This window comes from Myotis nattereri (assembly GCF_964212035.1).
Source record: "Myotis nattereri genome assembly, chromosome: 21".
NCBI classification, from domain to species: Eukaryota; Metazoa; Chordata; class Mammalia; order Chiroptera; family Vespertilionidae; genus Myotis; species Myotis nattereri.
Genome location: NC_138097.1, coordinates 10,191,128 through 10,210,443, shown reverse-complemented (window position 1 = coordinate 10,210,443; position 19,316 = coordinate 10,191,128). Strand labels below are relative to the sequence as shown.

At 42.0% G+C, this 19,316-nt stretch overlaps 2 protein-coding genes across 2 annotated transcripts in view; both read right to left on the bottom strand.

The window, feature by feature from the left end:
- Positions 1-19,316, bottom strand: part of CRTC3 (CREB regulated transcription coactivator 3) — a gene marked incomplete at its 5' end in the record, with an annotated part of 1,283,408 nt that overhangs the window by 1,072,463 nt on the left and 191,629 nt on the right. The gene's annotated exons all lie outside the window — the stretch shown is intronic.
- Positions 1-19,316, bottom strand: part of BLM (BLM RecQ like helicase) — a 74,124-nt gene that overhangs the window by 4,320 nt on the left and 50,488 nt on the right. Inside the window, exons 15-20 of the mRNA XM_081114736.1 lie at positions 16,766-16,961; positions 16,174-16,364; positions 11,906-12,053; positions 5,703-5,902; positions 4,789-4,981; positions 1,995-2,117 (exon numbers count right to left, since the gene is read on the bottom strand). Coding sequence (XP_080970862.1) covers positions 1,995-2,117; positions 4,789-4,981; positions 5,703-5,902; positions 11,906-12,053; positions 16,174-16,364; positions 16,766-16,961 — 1,051 coding nt within the window. The remainder of the gene's footprint in view (positions 1-1,994; positions 2,118-4,788; positions 4,982-5,702; positions 5,903-11,905; positions 12,054-16,173; positions 16,365-16,765; positions 16,962-19,316) is intronic.

Genomic DNA, 19,316 nt, shown 5'->3' with positions numbered 1-19,316 from the left:
AATTCATTAAAAAAAAAAAAAAAAAAGAATCTGTGAGCCTGGCCAGTGTGGCTGTGGTTGAGCATTGACCTATGAACCAGGAGGTCACAGTTTGATTCCCGGTTGGGGCATATGCCCAGGTTGCAAGCTTGATCCCTAGTGTGGGGCGTGCAGGAGGTAGCTGATCAATGATTCTCTCTCATCATTGATGTTTCTATCTCTCTCTCCCCTCCTTTCCTCTTTGAAATCAATAAAAATATATATTAAAAAAAAAAATCTGTGATTCTCTTTAACTCAACTAGAGACCTCAGGTTTAGCTCCTACTCTATGTGTATGACCTACGCCCGTTACTATTTGGGCAGTTAATCCTGTTAAGCACTTTTAAAAGTATAATGTGCTACATAAAAGATAAATTTTATTTGTCAATTTACATATGCTGAAAAAATAACCCGATATAAGAGAAACATAAACTATGCTCTGTACCTTACTTCTGAACATCAGTTATTTAGTAAATGAGTGTCAGAAACTTCCAGGCCATATTTTACTCTTCAAAGACAAAAACACCTCTTTGCATAATATTTTGGCACATTTCACACACCATGCAGGAAATGGGTCTGTATGGCAGCACACACTTAAAGAAGATAGTAACTTCCACAGGTACTGGCATCCCAACACAGGGAAGGAACATGAAACCTTCCCAGATAAATTCATTCCTCCATTTTCTGAAGGGAGGTATTTCCTGGCCGGTTTGGTTCACCCTCAGGCTACCCTGCTGCCCGGAGGAAGGACAGGACGGGCCTTGTCCCTCCAACACTGGTTCCCACAGAAAGGCACTGTAGCTGGGGCAAAGAGCGCTGTCATCCCAGCTGTGGGACTTTGGGGATATGAAAAGGCCTCACCCATTTCCACCTGTGAAATGGGTGTTGTGAGGACTGAGTGATACAAAGTAGACAAAGCTCTTGGCACAGAGCCCGTCCCTCAATAGTGGCAGCAATTATCACCAGGCTGGCTGCTTCCACAGAGCAGCCCTGTCTCATGTGGGAAAAACCCTTCCCAACAAGTTACTATGGTAAACAAACATGAGGTTCCCACCAAGGGACTGTCACAATCGTCTAAGGCCTTTAATGGAGTAATGACTGTACTGAGGAATGTATGAAAACCTTACTTTGCAGCATTTTGTTAATGAATAAAAAACGATTATGAACAGACAGAACTTGAAACACATGCTCACTTGTTTCTCAGCCTGTTTACTATTTCCATTAGCCTAGAAAAGAAACCCCCACCGAGATCCTTACAGAAACAGGAAAAACATTGAACTTGGCCTGTTGTGTCTCATCACATGGAGGTATGTTAGAGGAGGACTTCTGCACGTGTCCCGTCTCCTACATCTTCCTTTGCTCTCAATGTCCTCTTAGCCAGTGCTTTCCATGGCTCAGGAGCGATGGGGTTTGTAATTAGAGATGCTTTGTGACAGGCCTAATGCAACCTTGGGAACATCTGCTAATGCTGCACTGACTTGGACAGATTCTTTTGACAGCTAACAACAATAAGATAATCTAGCACTTCAATTCCATGTTCATTTTTCCAAAATATTTAAACTCCTCTCTTACATTTTATCTTTAGACATGCTTTTCAGATAACATGTTCCTTCCTCAGATAAGGAAACTGAAGCACAAAGAAGTTATTTGTGGCCTGCCAAGGACCACAGAGTGAGATGTGGCAGGCCCGGGAGCTGCACCAGCCCTATGGGTTCCCCAGGTATTTGCCTGAACAGAACCAGCAACTTCTGGGCTCAAAGGTCCTAGTAGCAGGATTGGTAGCTGGCATCCCGCAGGGTGCCCTGCAAGAGGTGGCTGGCATGCCACTGAAGGGTGCCCTGAGCACTTGAGCGTCAGGGTGACAAGGTGTCGGAAGCATGAACACTCCCGGAAACCACAGAGATTTAATCCAGTGAGATGCATCGCTTAACATTAAGACAGGCTTTCAGAAAACACATATCTGGCTGTATACTGAACCTGGCAGTGTCCACTCGGCGTATTTCTGTAATATTGGAATCACTTCGGCACCGTATTTTTCCAGTTTATCTTCAGTAACACCATCAATTTGAAGCAAAACCTCAGGATCAGAAGATAACGACTCTGTGCATGAACATAAAAGCAGGAATTTAAATTACCACCAACAGAAAACCCACTGAACTTGTGCTCATTCACCCATTCAGCACATGCCTGTTACGTGCCAACCAAGTGCAGAGCGCTGGGCACATGGGCCAATTTTCTGCAAGGCAGCTGGTGCCAACAGAGGCAGCAGACAGGCCCAGAGGGTAGGAGCCCATCCTCCAATTCCAGCAGCAAAGGTGTGTTAAGTCAGGGCTGAGAGGGAGGGAGATCAATAGACATGGAGTAACCGGGGTAACCGGAGAGGACCTGTGCGCTGTGCCTCAGAGTTTAAGCAGACTTTGCTGTCTTCGCACAATAAAGACTATTTAGGAGAATGTCCAGTCATGTTTCCAGCTCTGACTTCTCCCGTGCACGCCAGACTTGTATGTCCAACTCAAAAAGACCGTAACTGAATTCTTTTTTTTTAAACAAGAATTTTTTAAAAAAATATATTTTTATTAATTGCAGAGAGGAAGGGAGAGGGGGAGAGAGCTAGAAACATCAATGATGAGAGTCATTGATCGGCTGCCTCCTGCACGCCCCCTACTGGGGATCGAGCCTGCAACCCGGGCATGTGCTCTTGACCAGAACTGAACCTGGGACCCTTCATTCTGCAGGCCAACGCTCTATCCACTGAGCCAAAACAGCTGGGCCCGTAACTGAAATGTTACACCCCCCCAACCCGAACCCATTCTTCCTTTAGTCTTTCTGTCTGTGGGGTGAAGTGGGTAATCTGACTTTAACAAGTAGGCTGTTGAGTCCTCTGCACACAGATGGTACATCGGTCTCATAGCCGGACAAGCCTGTCATTTTAAAGATCACTCTAGCTGCTGTATGGAAAACGGATTATAAGGGAAAGAGCAGAAACTAGGAGCCCAGTGGGAGCCAGTGAGGATGTAGCAGTAGAGAAGAAAAAGAGATGGATTTGGATGCGTTTGGGAGGCTGGTCTGTAGGAGTCATTGATGCACTGGCTGTGGGAGTGAGGGAGTAATAATTCCTATATAGACTTCAGCAAAGGGTGGATTTCAAATCTTCGATTTTCACATCATTTCTATGTTTAGAGGAGAAGGAACAGACCTTTGGGACAGACTAGAAGGTTTACGGAGGGAGTTAGTGGAAGACGAAGTGGGAAAGGCAAGTAGAAATGCAGATCCCCGATAGACTTTGTACTTTATCTGGAGAGCTGTTGGCATTTTAACAGAGGTTTTGAAAGATTAAAATGTACATCATGTTCATATCTGGAGTTGAGGAGACCAGTTAGAAAACTACACTAAGAGCCTAGGAACAAAAATACTGTATTTCATCAACTCTAAGACACTTAGTCACGGTTTGACTGCTGAGGTCTTACAAGTGCTGACGGTCGAATGGTAGCTGCGCTGTGGCTGCTGCCGCCTGTGCACGTGAGAACTTGGTCACAGCCACTGGCACTGTTGGCACGGCCACAGCAGGACTGCAGGGCCGGTTCCTCACGTGCCACAGAAAATGTCTACAAAACAACTAGACTGTGATTAGCACTGAAAAGGTGATTGTGAATGCAGAAAACCCCAGAAACGGAGTAATGGGGGATACATTTGGCACTGATAAAGAAATATCTCTTTTTGAGAAAATGACCACAATTTTCTAGTTTCTTGCAGACCACGACCAATGCTTTCCACGACTTAAAAGAGAAGATGCCAAGAGTGGATGAAGCGTTACCTTTGTGCCACTGAGAGATGTCCAGCCTTCTGTTGGCAGTCTGTAGTATTGTCAAGAAAACACGACCACCAAACCAGAATGAGTGATGGGAAAATAATGGAACACACTAAAGAAGGCTGTTGTCACTAACATTCTCAATGACACATGGGAAAACAAAGATACGGAAAACTGACTCAAAAATCATTTGGAAGAGTCAGGCTTTGAGTGTGAATTTTTACAAGTACCTAAATCAGCTCACTTTAATTTTATGCATTTTTCATGTACAAGCAGAGTAAGTCAAAATAATTTTCAACAAAAGCACCATGTTACAGTTTAATTAGCAGAATTTTTTCTTTCTTACTAGTTCATAACATAACAGACTTAAAGTAGATGGCATCTTAGAGTTGATGAAGTACTATAATGATCTATGGTGCTGGGAATGGGAATGGAGAAGAGAGAAGGTGAGGATGATGGGACTTTAGGAAGGTAATGTACATTACTAGTTAGTCGCCTATGTAACAACTTATTTTCCAAGGACTTTACTATTAGAATCCTGGTTGAGCTATCTGAAGCCTTGGCAATAACTCAGAGCATTTATTAACTGAAGACACAGAAGAGTGCTTGATCCGGATTCAAAGAAGCATAACACATCATCTCTTTTCATAAGGAACTTAGCTCCTCATTGCAAATACATCATTATAATAACATAGCTAAATTTCATAAAGGCAGGCACAAATGGACACATAATCATTAAGTAACATCTGGTATTAGAGACTGCAATTATCCATATTCTAACATCCAGCATTGGAGGAAAGTATCTCAAGAATAAGTTTAAACGGCTTCTCTGAGCTTTTAGAGATTAAATAAAAATAATACAAAAGCCTGAGATACATTTATGCACTTAAAAAAGTTCCTTAGCGAGACTGACCTTGGGCCTATTAATTGATGCCACGAAACAGAAGGCTCATACACACCTACCTGCAAGCTTCTTGAGAGTGACAGTGTTGAAGATATTGAAGTAATGGACACCAAAAACTTTCCCCAGAGATTTGCACACTTCCGTAAGTTCTCCAAGACATTTCTTAACAACCTCTTCCCTCTGGGAAACCTTCGTCACTAAGGCTTTTTGTTTTTTGATACGGCTGGAATTTTCCGTCTCCATAAAGTCTACCTTTGAGTTAGGGGGGGGAGAGAGAGAGAGAGAGAGAGAGAAAGAGACAGAGAGAGAGAGAAATCATAGGAGTGTATGCGTGTGCACACTTGCATCAAAATAGGGGCTTTATTTAATGCTTCACTGCATTTTCGGGAGTAACTTCTTTTATGCCAAGTGGATAGTAAGCCCTTTGGGAACAGGGGTTGTGTATTCTCCATCTTTGTGTCCCCAGTGCCTAGCACAGAACTACTTCTTTTTCTTTTTAATATATATTTTATTGATTTTTTACAGAGAGGAAGGGAGAGAGATAGAGAGTTAGAAACATCGATGAGAGAGAAACATCGATCAGCTGCCTCCTGCACATCTCCTACTGGGGATGTGCCCGCAACTCAGGTACATGCCCTTGACCGGAATCGAACCTGGGACCTTTCAGTCTGCAGGCCGATGCTCTATCCACTGAGCCAAACCGGTTTTGGCAGAACTACTTCTTGACAAATGTTTGTTTAGTAAATAGTGGTGATTTAGTGATCTGATGATAACCCATTAAATTCACTTTGATAAGTATTGCATTACTTGGGTTCCATGTTAAAGTCTCTTTGCAAATTAAGAGGAACATAATATGTTCATATAAGATAGTACAAATACATCCAGTATCCATAAGCTTTGGAAAAGAGAGTAATATGTTTCTGTCTACTCCCTGTGAAATAATACAATGAAACAAACATTTAAAATGCCATACCTTTAAATGCCCATTTAGTAACGCTTGCGCTTTACTTCCGAGCATCACATAGGCAATGGGTTGGTCATTGGCATTGATAAATAAGTCTTCATCCAAGATCTTGTCGAGTATCAGCTTTTTAAAGAGTCTCTCAGCATTGTGTCGTGAATATGTAGACCCCTTTCCAAATATCCCCGACTGAATTTTTGCACTCTTACTCCCTGGTGAGAAGGGGAAAAAAGTTAGATTAGTAAATGTAGGCACATCATAACCCTCTAATAGAGGTCATTTGTGGGCAGGTCTGGATAAATGGAATACATCATTACCGTGACAAAATATAAATTATTAAAAATTACTTTAAAATAAGAAATAAGAGCCGAAACCGGTTTGGCTCAGTGGATAGAGCGTCAGCCTGCGGACTGAAAGGTCCCAGGTTCGATTCCGGTCAAGGGCATGTACCTGGGTTGTGGGCACATCCCCAGGAGGAGATGTGCAGGAGGCAGCTGATCGATGTTTCTCTCTCATCGATGTTTCTAACTCTCTATCCCTCTCCCTTCCTCTCTGTAAAAAATCAATAAAATATATTAAAAAAAAAAAGAAATAAGAAAATGCTTACTATTCTTATATAAAAATGTTAAATTATATGTACAATATGATAAATATGTGATTGTGAGCAAACACATTAATATATTAGCAGTTTTTTTCTGGAGTTATTTGTACTTTTTCGGTTTTCTACATATTGCAATGTAGTGATCGTGTACAACTTTTTAAAAAAATATTTTAATTGATTTCAGAAAGGAAGGGAGAGGAAGAGAGAGATAGGAACATCAATGATGACAGAGAATCATTGATTGGCTGTCTCCTGCATGCCCCCCACTGGGGACTGAGCTCCCAATCTGGGCATGCGCCCTTAACTGGAATCGAACCCGGGACCTTTTAGTCCACAGGCCAACTCTCTATCCACTGAGCCAAACCAGCTAGGGCTCGTGTATAACTCTTACAATAAATTGTTTTATCTGCAATCCTTTGTTCCCCTGAAAAAGGTCCAAATTAGAAGGCAAGAATCCTGAAAGGGAAGACTAGCACTGAAGCTGCTTTTGTCCTGAGGAATGAGCCAGTCAGAGGAGAAACTGAGCAAATCCTCCTCCTACTCCAATCCAGGCTACGGATTTTTTAAAATGAATGAACTGCTTAATTGTTTATATATTTAATTAATTGAATATCTGGGGGAAAGGGACTAAAGTACAGAAGGGTTTATAATTAAAAGCAACATGCCTTGGCCCCACCCTCCCCTCCTGTCTCACTTCCCCTTTCTGAGGGATTCACTTTTTAAACAGCTTTTGTTTTCGGCTCTTGTGGTTACCTCCACAGGAACCCTAACCCTGTTGTCATTCCTCTAGCCCAGGGTGGGGAACATCTGGCCTGCTCCGTACAAGGCACACAGAATCATTTGGTCTGGCCCTGCCAAGGCATTAGGGGTGAGTTAATTAAATGTTTGACCAAATAGAGCAGGCTAATTTAAAAAAACAAAATGTTATTGATTTTTTTACAGAGAGGAAGGGAGAGGGAATAGAGAGTGAGAAACATCGATGAGAGAGAAACATCGATCAGCTGCCTCCTGCACACTCCCTACTGGGGATGTGCCTGCAACCAAGGTACATGCCCTTGACTGGAATTGAACCTGGGACCCTTGAGTCCGCAGGCTGACGCTCTACCCACTGAGGCAAACCGGTTAGGGTGAGCAGGCTAATTTTTAAGCTGATAATTTTGAATGGCCCTCGAATTATGTTATAAATATCCAAATGGCCCTTGGCAGAAAAAGGGCCTCTCCACCCCTGCTCTAGCCAGTCACCACCCAACATTTACCTAATGAACCCCCAACTATGAAAGGAAGGCTTCATCTCATTTATTCCACCCCCTTCACTTTACCCTGCCCCAAATTTTGCTATAATACTGGTTCATCTATTCAATATTTTTAAAGTTTAGATAGAACTTTTAACCACTCTTCCTCCCCTGTATGTAAATTAGCATCTCAAACCTTCTGTGTACTCCCTTCTTTTATTTTTATTTATTTATGTACTTTGCTTTTATATCAAGATGAACATATACATCCGGTCCTGTTCTCTAACCATGACGCCAAGTGTTGTAGCGAATCAACAGTTAATAAGTTCCCTTCCCCACTTGGAATGCTGTGACTCTTGTGCAACGCTAAGGAGGATGTTTACTGCACTCAGGCAAATGGGTTATTTTTTTGGTAGATTTTATCAATTACTCAAAATCATGTGACAATTTCCTTTGTTTTACACACAACCTTAGCTCTCCTGTATAATCTTTCCCCTGGAGTTTCTAAGCCCCTTTCTCCCTTTTTGGTGGAGAAGTAACATTTGTGTTCTTCACTGCCATCAATGAAATATTTCATTTCTACCCTGGACGGTGTTTCTAAATGGTTAGAGTGTTGGCCCCGCACACCAAAAGGTCGCAGAGTCAAGGGCGTGTACCAGGATTGCAGGTTCGATCCCTGGCCCCAGTTGGGGCACATGTATGTAGGAGGCAACCAATCGCTGTGTATCCTTCACATTGATGTTTCCCCCTTTCTCTCTCACCCTCTCCCACCTAGCCTCCCTCTCTCTCTCTCTCAAAAAAAAAAAAAAAAAAAAAAAGAGTCCTAGCTGGTTTGGCTCAATGGATAGAGCGTTGGCACGCAGACTGAAGGGTCCCAGGTTCGATTCTAGTCAAGGGCACATGCCCAGGTTGTGGGCTCGATCCCTAGTATGGGGTGTGCAGGAGGCAGCCAATCAATGATTCTCTCTCTCCCTCTCCTTTCCTCTCTGAAATAAAAACGTATTTAAAAAATCAAATAAATATCCCCAGGTGAAGATTAAAATGAATAAATATATTTTTTAAAAGCTCAGCTAGTGTGGTTCAGTAGTTGAGCATTGTTCTATGAACTAGAAGGTTAAGGCTCAATTCCTGGTCAGGGCATTGCCCGGGTTGCAGGCTCCATCCCCAGTAGGGGCGGGCAGGAGGCAGCCGATCAAATGATCCTCATCATTTATGTTTCTATCTCTCTTTCCCTCTGAAATCAATAAAAATGTATTTTAAAAAATATTTCATTTCTTATTCTTTATACAATTGGGGCAGATTTTTCTTGACCTTGTTAGAATGGGCACAAGCTGCTCACTGGATGGGCTGCATAGCTTTGTTTCTGGGATTTCTTCTCACCGGACCCCTCAGTCAGTTTCTGTGTTTATGGGATCTTATGATGTGCCTCACTTTCTCTGCCTTCTAGTCTCCAGAGTTGCTGATATTAATCTGATGCCAGTTTGGTTTTGGTTTCTGATTTTACTTTCCAAAACTTTCAGGACCATCAATAAAGAGGTCCGGAATAAGCCAGTGACATAAAAATTACTGAGCAGAAGAAATCTCAAGCACAGACCCCCCCACCCCGCCCCAGGAATTCAATCAACTGTCATAAAACCCCTTCCTGGGAACAACCAGGGATGACTGATGCTTATCATCGAAGATCCACATCTAAACGGACACGGTCACAAAAACCCCCACAAAAAACAAAAACACCATATCTCGCTCCCATCTATTCTCCTAAGGGCCGACTTATCTTTCCAAAAAATCATCTGCTTTCCTTACGTGGCCCTCTCCCCTTCCCGTAAGGTGGTATTTAAGCCCCAAAGCCTAACCAACACTTAGAGTTATATTTTTCTGTGAACTCCCTTACATACATGATTAAATCTTTTGAAGTTAAATTTGCAGGCTCCCCCCAGCCCACTACTATACCTAAGTGTAGAGAAAATTTTCCTCCCTAATATCTCTTTACTCTTGGTATTCTTTTATATTTTTCTTATTCTTGGTATTCTTTTGTTTCATTCTTTTTACTTTTGTTTTTAGTTCTTTTCTTTTTTAAAAAATTTTTATTCTTGGTATTCTTACATCTCATAAAGCATTTGATTTGGTATTCAGTGGGCATTTTAATCTGAAGGCCTTTGCCTTTTCCGCTCTGGGAAATTTCCTTTATCATTGGTTTAATAATTCCCTCTATTTTCTATTTCAAAAATTTTATTTGTCAGATTTCATATTTCCTAAGAATAAATCTTCTATATTTTTTTTGCTCAGGTCTTAGATTTTCTAGACTTCGTCTTCCAACCTTTCTACTAAATTTACTGTGAATTATTTAAAAAATTTTATAGTTCTGTCATTTTTTTCTTTCCCGAAACATTCTATTATTATTGAAGTCTTTGTGAAGGTACTAATTAAAAGTGTCCTCTCCCTTCTCCCCAAAGCTATTGCCTACTTACTTAGCTATCTCTATCCCCAGGGTCAAATACTCTATTTGGTCTTTCTCTTGATTGTCCATTTATATTTAATCTTCAGGCACCAGGTTAAACTATTTAGTGGACTTCCTCTGTTATTTTATATCCAGGTCTATGTTCCCCCAAATTCCTTCCCTGAATGGGGATATCCAGTCATCAGGTTTGCTTTAGAATAAGCAGGTAGGACTGGACTTTAGGTGGGTTGGGTGCCCCGCCCCCCCCCCCCCGACCATGCTAACTCAGCTGCCCCCCACTCCTTTAAAATATATTTTTACTGATTTCAGAGAGGGAGGGAGAGAGAGAGAGATAGAAACATCAATGATGAGAATCATTGATTGGCTGCCTCCTGCATTGCCCCCAACTGGGGATCGAGCTTGCAACCCAGGCATGTGCCCTTGACCAGAATCGAACCTGGGACCCTTCAGTCCACAGGCCCAAGCTCCACCCACACAGCCAAACCGAATAGGGCTCAGCTGCCTGTCTAGTCCTCAGGCCGTTCATTTATTTTTGTTTTAGAACCAGGCTGGTATTGGATGCAGTTCTTTGGTGGGCAGGCTCTTTTTAATGGCCCTCTCCTATTTTGCTTATTTTGGGCTTCCCTGATTTCACTCCCACTCCCTGGGTCCAGACTTCCAAGCCTGAGGCCTACTGATAAGGGGTTCTGCCTGGTTGATAGTCCCTCCCTTGCTCTAACTCTCTCCTACAATTATTTTAGCATCGTGGTTTACTGCGCTTCATTCCATTTGTCAACATGCTTCCATCCATTTCCTCAATCTAATGATGGTCTCTCTCTGGTTCTCTATGCCATTGCAGATAAAATTTCTCATTTTATTTCCTTATTATTATTTTAACAGAGTGTCAAGCAAAAAAAAAAGAAGAAAGATACTTATGCTCAGGCTGCCATCTTGAATTGAAAGTTAGTCAACGTGTAATTCTCTAAGCAAGTTCTATTCCACTCAGACTAAACTGTATAAACTTTATTTTATTTTTTTGTATGTGAGAACTCCTCGCCTTAGTGCAGTGATGGCGAACCTATGACACGCGTGTCAGAGGTGACACGTGAACTCATTTTTTTGGTTGATTTTTCTTGGTTAAATGGCATTTAAATATATAAAATAAATGTAAAAAATATAAGCCTTTGTTTTACTATGGTTGCAAAGATCAAAAAATTTCTGTATGTGACACGGCACCAGAGTTAAATTAGGGCTTTTCAAAATGCTGACACGCCGAGCTCAAAAGGTTCGCCATCACTGCCTTAGTGACTTATAAATTCCATAAAAATAATTAGCATAGTCCTGGCCGGTGTGGCTCCGTTGGTTGAGCACTGTCCCTGCACCGAAAAGCCTGTCTGGTTCCAGGTTGTGGGCTCGATCCCCAGTCGGGTTGCATGCAGGAGGCAGTGATCTATGTTTCTCTCTCACACTGATGTTTCTCTCTTTCTCCCTTCCTCTCTCTCTAAAACTCAATTTTAAAAACACATAGCCGAACCGGTTTGGCTCAGTGGATAGAGCGTCGGCCTGCGGACTCAAGGGTCCCGGGTTCGATTCCGATCAAGGGCATGTACCCTGGTTGCGGGCACAACCCCAGTGGGGGGTGTGCAGGAGGCAGCTGATCGATCTCTCTCATCAATGTTTCTAACTCTCTATCCCTCTCCCTTCTTCTCTATAAAAAATCAATAAAATATATTTAAAAAAATAAAAAAAATAAAAACACATAACATTAAAGTATTTCTTTCTGGAAAAAAAAAGTTGGCATAATTCATAAAAACCGATTTTCTTTTGTGAGTCGAAAAAGGTTTTATCCTGAAGCCCTTCACGTCTATAAGAAAACAGACAAGGGAATTCTTTAGATGTTCAACTTCAACTGATATAACGCAAACTAATAAAACAGATCACTTACCTAAGAAAATGTCAACCAGCATATTCATGGTGAACCTCCCACAGGGACCCACATGGTTCCTATTTCCCATTCCTTGTGATGAACTATGTTCTTGCACAAATCTTACAATATTTTTCACATCGTCAGTCACATCTCGTGTTTTATAATCCTATGAAGAAAAAGAGATTACCTTCTATGATAATTCAGATGAGACCCAGATTGCTAAGGTTTACTAACTAGTAGTGTCATAAATCAACCGTTTCCACACCAAAATCTAAGTAAGTTTCACATGTTCATTCTCTTCTAAGTTCTTATATTAACCTTGCGTCTAGAACAATTAGCACTCTACTATATCTACTTTATTACTGCTTCACAGACATACATCTTGTCTTTCAATGACCTGACAGTACTCTACAGGTAAGAATATTCTTAGAAAACAAAATACCCTTCAGAACCCCTAGAACAGTGGTCTGTTATGTACTGGCTGGTGACTTCTGAGATGAAAAACATGCAAATTTATGAGTTTCCCATCTCTTTTGGGTCTCTGGTGCTGCAGTCTATCTTTTTTATTATCTCCCGTCAGTTCGCTTTCTCATATTCCCCTTGGCTGACTCCAAACTCTGCCTTTTTCTAAAGCCCCCATTACCATATGCTCTCTCCGCTAGTTCTCCAAACTAGCAATATAACCGCTTGCGTGTCCCCAAAGCTGTGTCCTGCTTCTGTGTCTGTACATGCCACTCCCCCTCTTCTAATCCTTGTTCATCGCCCACATTTCAACAACCTGAAGGCGATCAGGTTTCTCGTCTTACATGAACACTTGGAGTCATTTGGAGGCTCTATCTAGAATCATCAGGAAAGAGTGCCCTGTCACTCTCTCCAACATCATTCCTGACTAGGACAGAGGCGATGCGATCCTCCCGCACCTTGGCCTTCAGCATTGATTTCCTCTGCTCCAGTGAGCCTGTCCTCCGCAGACGTCAGCAACTCACTCCCTAGGTCACACCTATTACTTCTCCCAAACGAATGAAGACAACCCCTTGGTTCTCTGACCACCACCTCCTATCTTTCCAGCTCACATCATCTGGCATCCACCAATCCTCATCCTCAGATGTTCGCCTAACTCAACATGAATCCCACAGACCATCACTATCATCATAACACCCTTCATACACCCTCAAGTCCTTTGCCCTTAGGCCACGTCATCACATTGCCTGACAGGACACAGTAGATGCAGTGCTCCCATCCATGTCTGCACTTCTGCAGCTGAACTTGGCTGGAGAAACACACTTGCCACCATGTCGACTGTTTGAACGTTCAATACATGGCCACAAACCTCAAGTGGACTCTTAACGCTACCAGGTAATCTCTGTACATCCTTAGTCCATCACTCCTCCATTCTCTTAGAACAGTGGTCAGCAGACGACAGTCCATGAGCTATACGACTGCTTTTCTAAATCAAATTTTACTGGAACACAGCCATGGAAAACCAATGCACTTACTGTTTATGTCTGGTTTGGGCTAAAAATAGCAGAGTTGAGTAGTAGTTGTGACAGAGGCTGTGATTCTAAGGCCCAAAGGCTTAAAATATTTACTCTCTGGCCTTTTTAGATAAGGTTTACTGACCCCTGTCTTAGATGGCTATTTTACTTTCTCCTTTCTGTTCAATCCCTTCTCTTATCCTGTCAGCTGACGACCTCGCTTCCTACTTGAGAAAACTGAAGTAACCAGGAAAGATTTCACAAACTTCCTTCACTACAGCTACCGTCAGCACCTGCTGCACATTTTCTCATACTTTTGCCTGTTATTATAGATGAACTACCCAAATTTCTGTTTAAAGCCAATCTCTCTACTTATACTGTATACTAGAGGCCCGGTGCATGACATTAGTGCACTGGGGGGGGGGGGGGAGGGGGGGGGGAAGGCAGCTCAGCCCGGCCTATGCCCTCTCGCAGTCTGAGACCCCTCAGAGGATGTCTGCCTGCTGGCTTAGGCCCACTCCCTGGACATCCCCCAAGGGGTCCTTAGCACTGCTGCAGAGATTGGAGAGACTCCTCCACCGCTGCTGTGCTCACCAGCTGTGAACCCAGGTTCTGGCTGAGCGGTGCATCCCCTGTGGGAGAGCACTGACCACCAGGGGGCAACTCCTGCATTGAGTGTCTGCCCTCTGGTGGTCAGTGCAAGTCATATCAACTGGTCTTTCTACTGTTTCTTCGATTTGCATATTTGGGTTTTATTATATAGGACTAGATCCCATCCCCTCTGCTTACTCAAGGACATTGCTTCAGCAATTCTCCCCCATCCTTATGTACCAAATTGTCATCCTCTGGAGGCAAATTCCTATCCGCACACAAATGTTTATTTCTCCTGTCTTTTCTTGACTACACTTCCCCTGCCAGCTACTGTTTATTTTCTCTGTTCATCTTTCAAACAAAACTGGAAAGAGTCCTATATATTCACTGCCTCCAATTTTGCGCCACCCTACTGAAACTGGTCAAGTCACAGTCACCATGGTTTCTGCAGGGCCAAGGTGACTTCTCAGTGCTAACTGTACTTGGCTTAGCAGCAGCATCTGACTACTTAAGCACTCCCTCCTCCCTGAAATCCTTAGTTTCTTTGGTTTTCTGCTTATCTCACTTGTTCTTTCTCGGTCTTCTTTCCTAGTTCTTCTTCTCAATCTCTTAATGTCCCAGGGCTCAATCTTTATTTTTCTTCTCTTCTGTCTAAACTTATACCTCTGAAGATTTCATCTGCTCTTGTGCCTTTAAATAACATCAATAAGTTAAACACCCCCAAATTTATATGGATCACCAGCCTCTTCTCAGAATTTCTGGATCTAATGGACATATCTAACTCAATACGCCCCAAACGGAATTCCTGATCCTTCCTGCCAGACAGCCTTACCCAAACACCTTCGCTGAGGATCACTCCATTATGAGTGACGCAGCCCTCCAGCCACTGCTCTGGCCTGCCACGACCTCTTTCCTAACTCATAGCCCAGCTCACCAAGTGGGCTCCTTTTTTATCCCTCAAACGCACAAGCCTGCCCCCATCTGAGGGCTGCTGTTCTTGCTTCAGCCAGGAATGCCCACATCCAGAGAGCTGCTCAGCTAACTCGTCTTCTTCAGGGTTTTGCTCAGACGTCACCTTTACAATGAGACTTCTCTGGGCCACCTTATCTACTGCTGCATCCTGCATCCCACCCATTAGTCCTGACTCCTTATAATGCTGTGCTTCTCACCACAGCCCTTCCCCTTGACATGTGCTTGTTATGTGTAGTGTTTGTACTCAGCCTCCTCCTGCTAGAATGTAAGATCCTCAAGGGCAGGGACCTTTACATTTTGTTCTGTGATGTATCCCAAACTCCTACAACAGTGCCTGTCACAGAGCAGGCACTCAACAAATATTTGTTGAATGAGTGCCCTGATTAGCAATGTCTACAGAGTTGGGTGCGGTGGGTGGAGATGGCCATGAATCCAGATTGCACCCCAAGAGAGACTCAGTCACCTCTGCTCTGGCTACTGCTGCATGTCTACTTGTAACTGCACTGATCACATATAGGTCTGTCTCCCCTCCAGTCTATGAATGGGCCCCCCCACGCTCTTTTGTGAATCCCCAGCACCTTACACAGACATTTACAGTAACATATCACGTGAGAAAATGCTCTGTAAACTGCAGACATTAAAACATAGCATTACCATCATAGTACAATCAAGTACTTGAATTTGATAATCTCCCAAGGTTATTTTTAGGACAAATGATAGCTAACTCATCTAGAAGTTATTGCCATTATTCTTCATAGTTTTTTAAAAACCGATTTATAGAGTAATCTAATTGATCTGAATTCAAACACACAGGACTGCAGTTACTACAACTCTTTTGAGAATGAGATCTTTAAATATGGATTAGAGTTGAATTGAAAATATTCTACCTGCTCACTTTGGATTTTTAGTATAATGATATTTCTAAAGTATCTTATAATTATTAGTGCATGTATATAATAACCCCTGTGTTTTAGACTGGCCCAGTATATTTTTAAGGGCTTCTAATTCTAAAGATATTCCATAGAATATTAAAATGTTTCCATTCCAAATTACTATGGGAAGGAAGCAATCTTTCCCTTGTTTAATTCCTTAGGGGCCACTATTTTCATCTAACTTTTTTTTTTGGTAGCACAGACAGTTTTATTGATTGAGAAAGATTATCTCAAGAAGATGGGAAAACTAATTATTAAATCCATCTTTCATCTAACTTTTCTATATCAAGAGGAGAAAATTTTTTTTCCATTTTACCTTTGACTGACAGCAATTATCACAAGAAACTTCTGGGTGTTTCTTACAAAAATCAGGATTAAATCCAATTTCACCAAAGTAAGCCAAAAGCTGTATTCGCCTGCATTCTGTTATATTTTCACAGTAATGTACCATACTATACAAATTATTAAAGTGAGTTTCTCTTGTATGATGGTTTCCATCTTTTTCCACTAAAAGAAACGAAGAACATAGCAAAAAAGACTTATTAGAGTAAAAAAAAACAAAGGATATCACAGAAATATTTATAATACATTCATGTGACTTTAAATATTAAATGAAATAACTATTAATAGCATTATATACCAACATGACATTCTATATTATAATTAACGAAATATTCATGGCCATCCCTTAAGATATTAGTTTTATAGGAATAAATGTAGATAGTCAGGAGTATCTGAAAATATTTTGCAAATCTTCATTATTCTCGATGATGAAGATTTGCATGATATGCGCATGATACTAAAACTCCCATATTTCTATAAGCATTTCTGTTTTTCTGTAACTAGACCAAAAGCACCACAACAGCAGAAGTAGGGCACCACTACCACGAGGCTGAAGGGGGACTTACTCAGTATAAGTCTCTTCAATCTGGTCACATCATAATAGGTATAGAAAAGCAGGCAGTGAGATATCTCCCCGTCTCTTCCAGCTCGGCCAGATTCTTGGTAGTAACCCTCCACGGATTTAGGGAGAGACGCGTGGATCACAAATCGCACGTCAGGTTTGTCAATCCCCATTCCAAATGCAATTGTCGCACAGATAACCTGATGTAAGAGCAAAAGCCTATTAGCCTCATGATGCATTAAAACAGTCATTTTAATAACAGATGCTCCTGAAAGCTTTCTCTTCTATTTTAAGATGAACTCTATACAACAATCTAGTATCTTAACTTGGTCCCATTATTTAGCACAACTAATAGGAGATTTCCAGATTGGCAATTTGCAGTTTTATTGAGACCCAAGAAGGTAGAGACGCTCAGTGGGGCAGGCATTTTCTTGTGTGACCTGGCACTGTCACCTGAGGGAGCCAGAATCGATAGCAGCCACCTCTCAACGTGCTGTCGCTGTTTGTTCTCTTACGTTTCTGATGAGGTGGTGTGAGTGCTGCGCACATGGCTGGGGTATCCAGGCCAGTGATCAGACCGTGCTGCTCAGGAGCTCAGGTGTTCCCAGGGCTCAAGCGTCCAAGGTCACTGCTGCCAGCTTCTCTGATGATTCAACGGTTCGTGTGTGCCATCTCTTCTCCCAGTGACAGCAGCTGATCCTACAGCAGCTTCTTTTATTCATCAGTGAATTGCAGTCAAAATGTGAAGATTTTATCAAAACTCATGTTGAGTAAAAGTCTGAGTTGTTCATACCAGGAAAAGACTGGGCACCCTAGATCTTGGCCTATGCAAATTACGGGAGCTTGATAAATCAGTGTAGCAAAAAATCACCTTCAAGAATATCCATTTCCTTTGCAAATGTAGGGCCTATTTAACCCAGACAAAAATATTGTATCTCCAGGCAAAATTGCATTATATAAATAAAGCTATTTTTAAAAGATTAATTGCTACAGCAAAAACGGTATTTCAAAAGCAAATGAACTAGCCGAACCCGTTTGGCTCAGTGGATAGAGCATCGGCCTGCGGACTCAAGGGTCCCGGGTTCGGTTCCGGTCAAGGGCATGTACCTTGGTTGCGGGCACATCCCCAGTGGGGGGCGTGCGGGAGGCAGCTGATCGATGTTTCTGACTCTCTATCCCTCTCTCTTCTTCTCTGTGGAAAATCAATAAAATATATAAAAAAAAATAAAAAAAAAAGCAAATGAACTATCTGGCAGCCAGATTGAGGCTAATCCACGATCTCAGTGACTGTGATTCCCAGAGAAGGGAACTGAAACCTATGGAGCACGTGCATGGCAAATGGGGACATTCGTCAATGTTGGGAATGGCAGCAGCCTGCAGTCTAGGTTCTCGGTCCATCTAAATTTATGGCACTTTGATCGAAGGCAAAGCCCCTTGGAAAGAGGAAGTGTAGTGGTGGAGAGCAGATAGGCTTCGGAGAAAGATGTCCCAGCCCACAAGCCACAGGGTGTGGTCCACAAGGTTCCAAGAACCCGACGTGGGGCGTATACATGACTCAAGGCCGCAGATGACAGCCAACTCCTTCCGAGAGCCTTTACCTGGAAAACTGGCTTTGTTTAGTTGTTACTTCCTTCTTTATTTCTGTATTGCTTTTAAAACTTCAGGCTATCATCATTTCTTGGTGTAGAAAAACAACCAAGTTTTATTCTAATTCACAAATCTAACAAGACCAAGGCTGTCCAGTAGGCTACACCCTGACTGTAAGGATTAGCTTGTCTGAGAGCAGAGAACAATTAGATTTTAAAAATATTTTTAACCAATTTTTAAAAACCATATTTTTATCAAAGTGTTTTATATTTATTAAATATATATATATATGTTTATGCATGTATATTGTAGAATATTAATACTATGTATATATTTTTAAATTCTCACCTGAGGACATTTTTTCCATTGATTTCTAGAGTGTGGAAGGGAGGGGGAAGAGGAGGGGGAAAGAGAGAGAGGGAGACAGAGAACAAAAAACACTGATGTGAGAGAGTGTGCCTCCCTACCAGGGCTGGGAAAACTGCAACCAAGGTTCGATTCCCTTGACTAGGAATCGAACCCAAGACCCTTTGGTCTGAGCGCTGATGCTCTAAACACTGAACCAAACCAAATTGGTCAGGGCTATATATAAAGATTTAGAGAAGTTTAAAAAAATCGGGTTTTTTTCTTGTCTATTTTTTTATTCAATCTTTGTTATGGTTGAGATTACACACTTTTGAATTCTACATTTCACTATCTTTCTCCATCATAAACATTTTCATATAATTAAAAAATTCTTCATAAACCATTTTTTAATGGCATGAATGTAGTACCATAAGGTGCCCATTCATTCTCTCAGGACATTTAGGCTCTTTAGTGGTAAAATGTTATCGGGGTATTTACTATTAAAGATCACACTGACGTCGATTCCAAGCTCACCATTCAGATTAGAGGCTCTTGATAACAGTCCACCATATTGTTTTCCAGAAAGGCTGTCATGAACACCAGGGACCTGCCTCTTCCAGCAC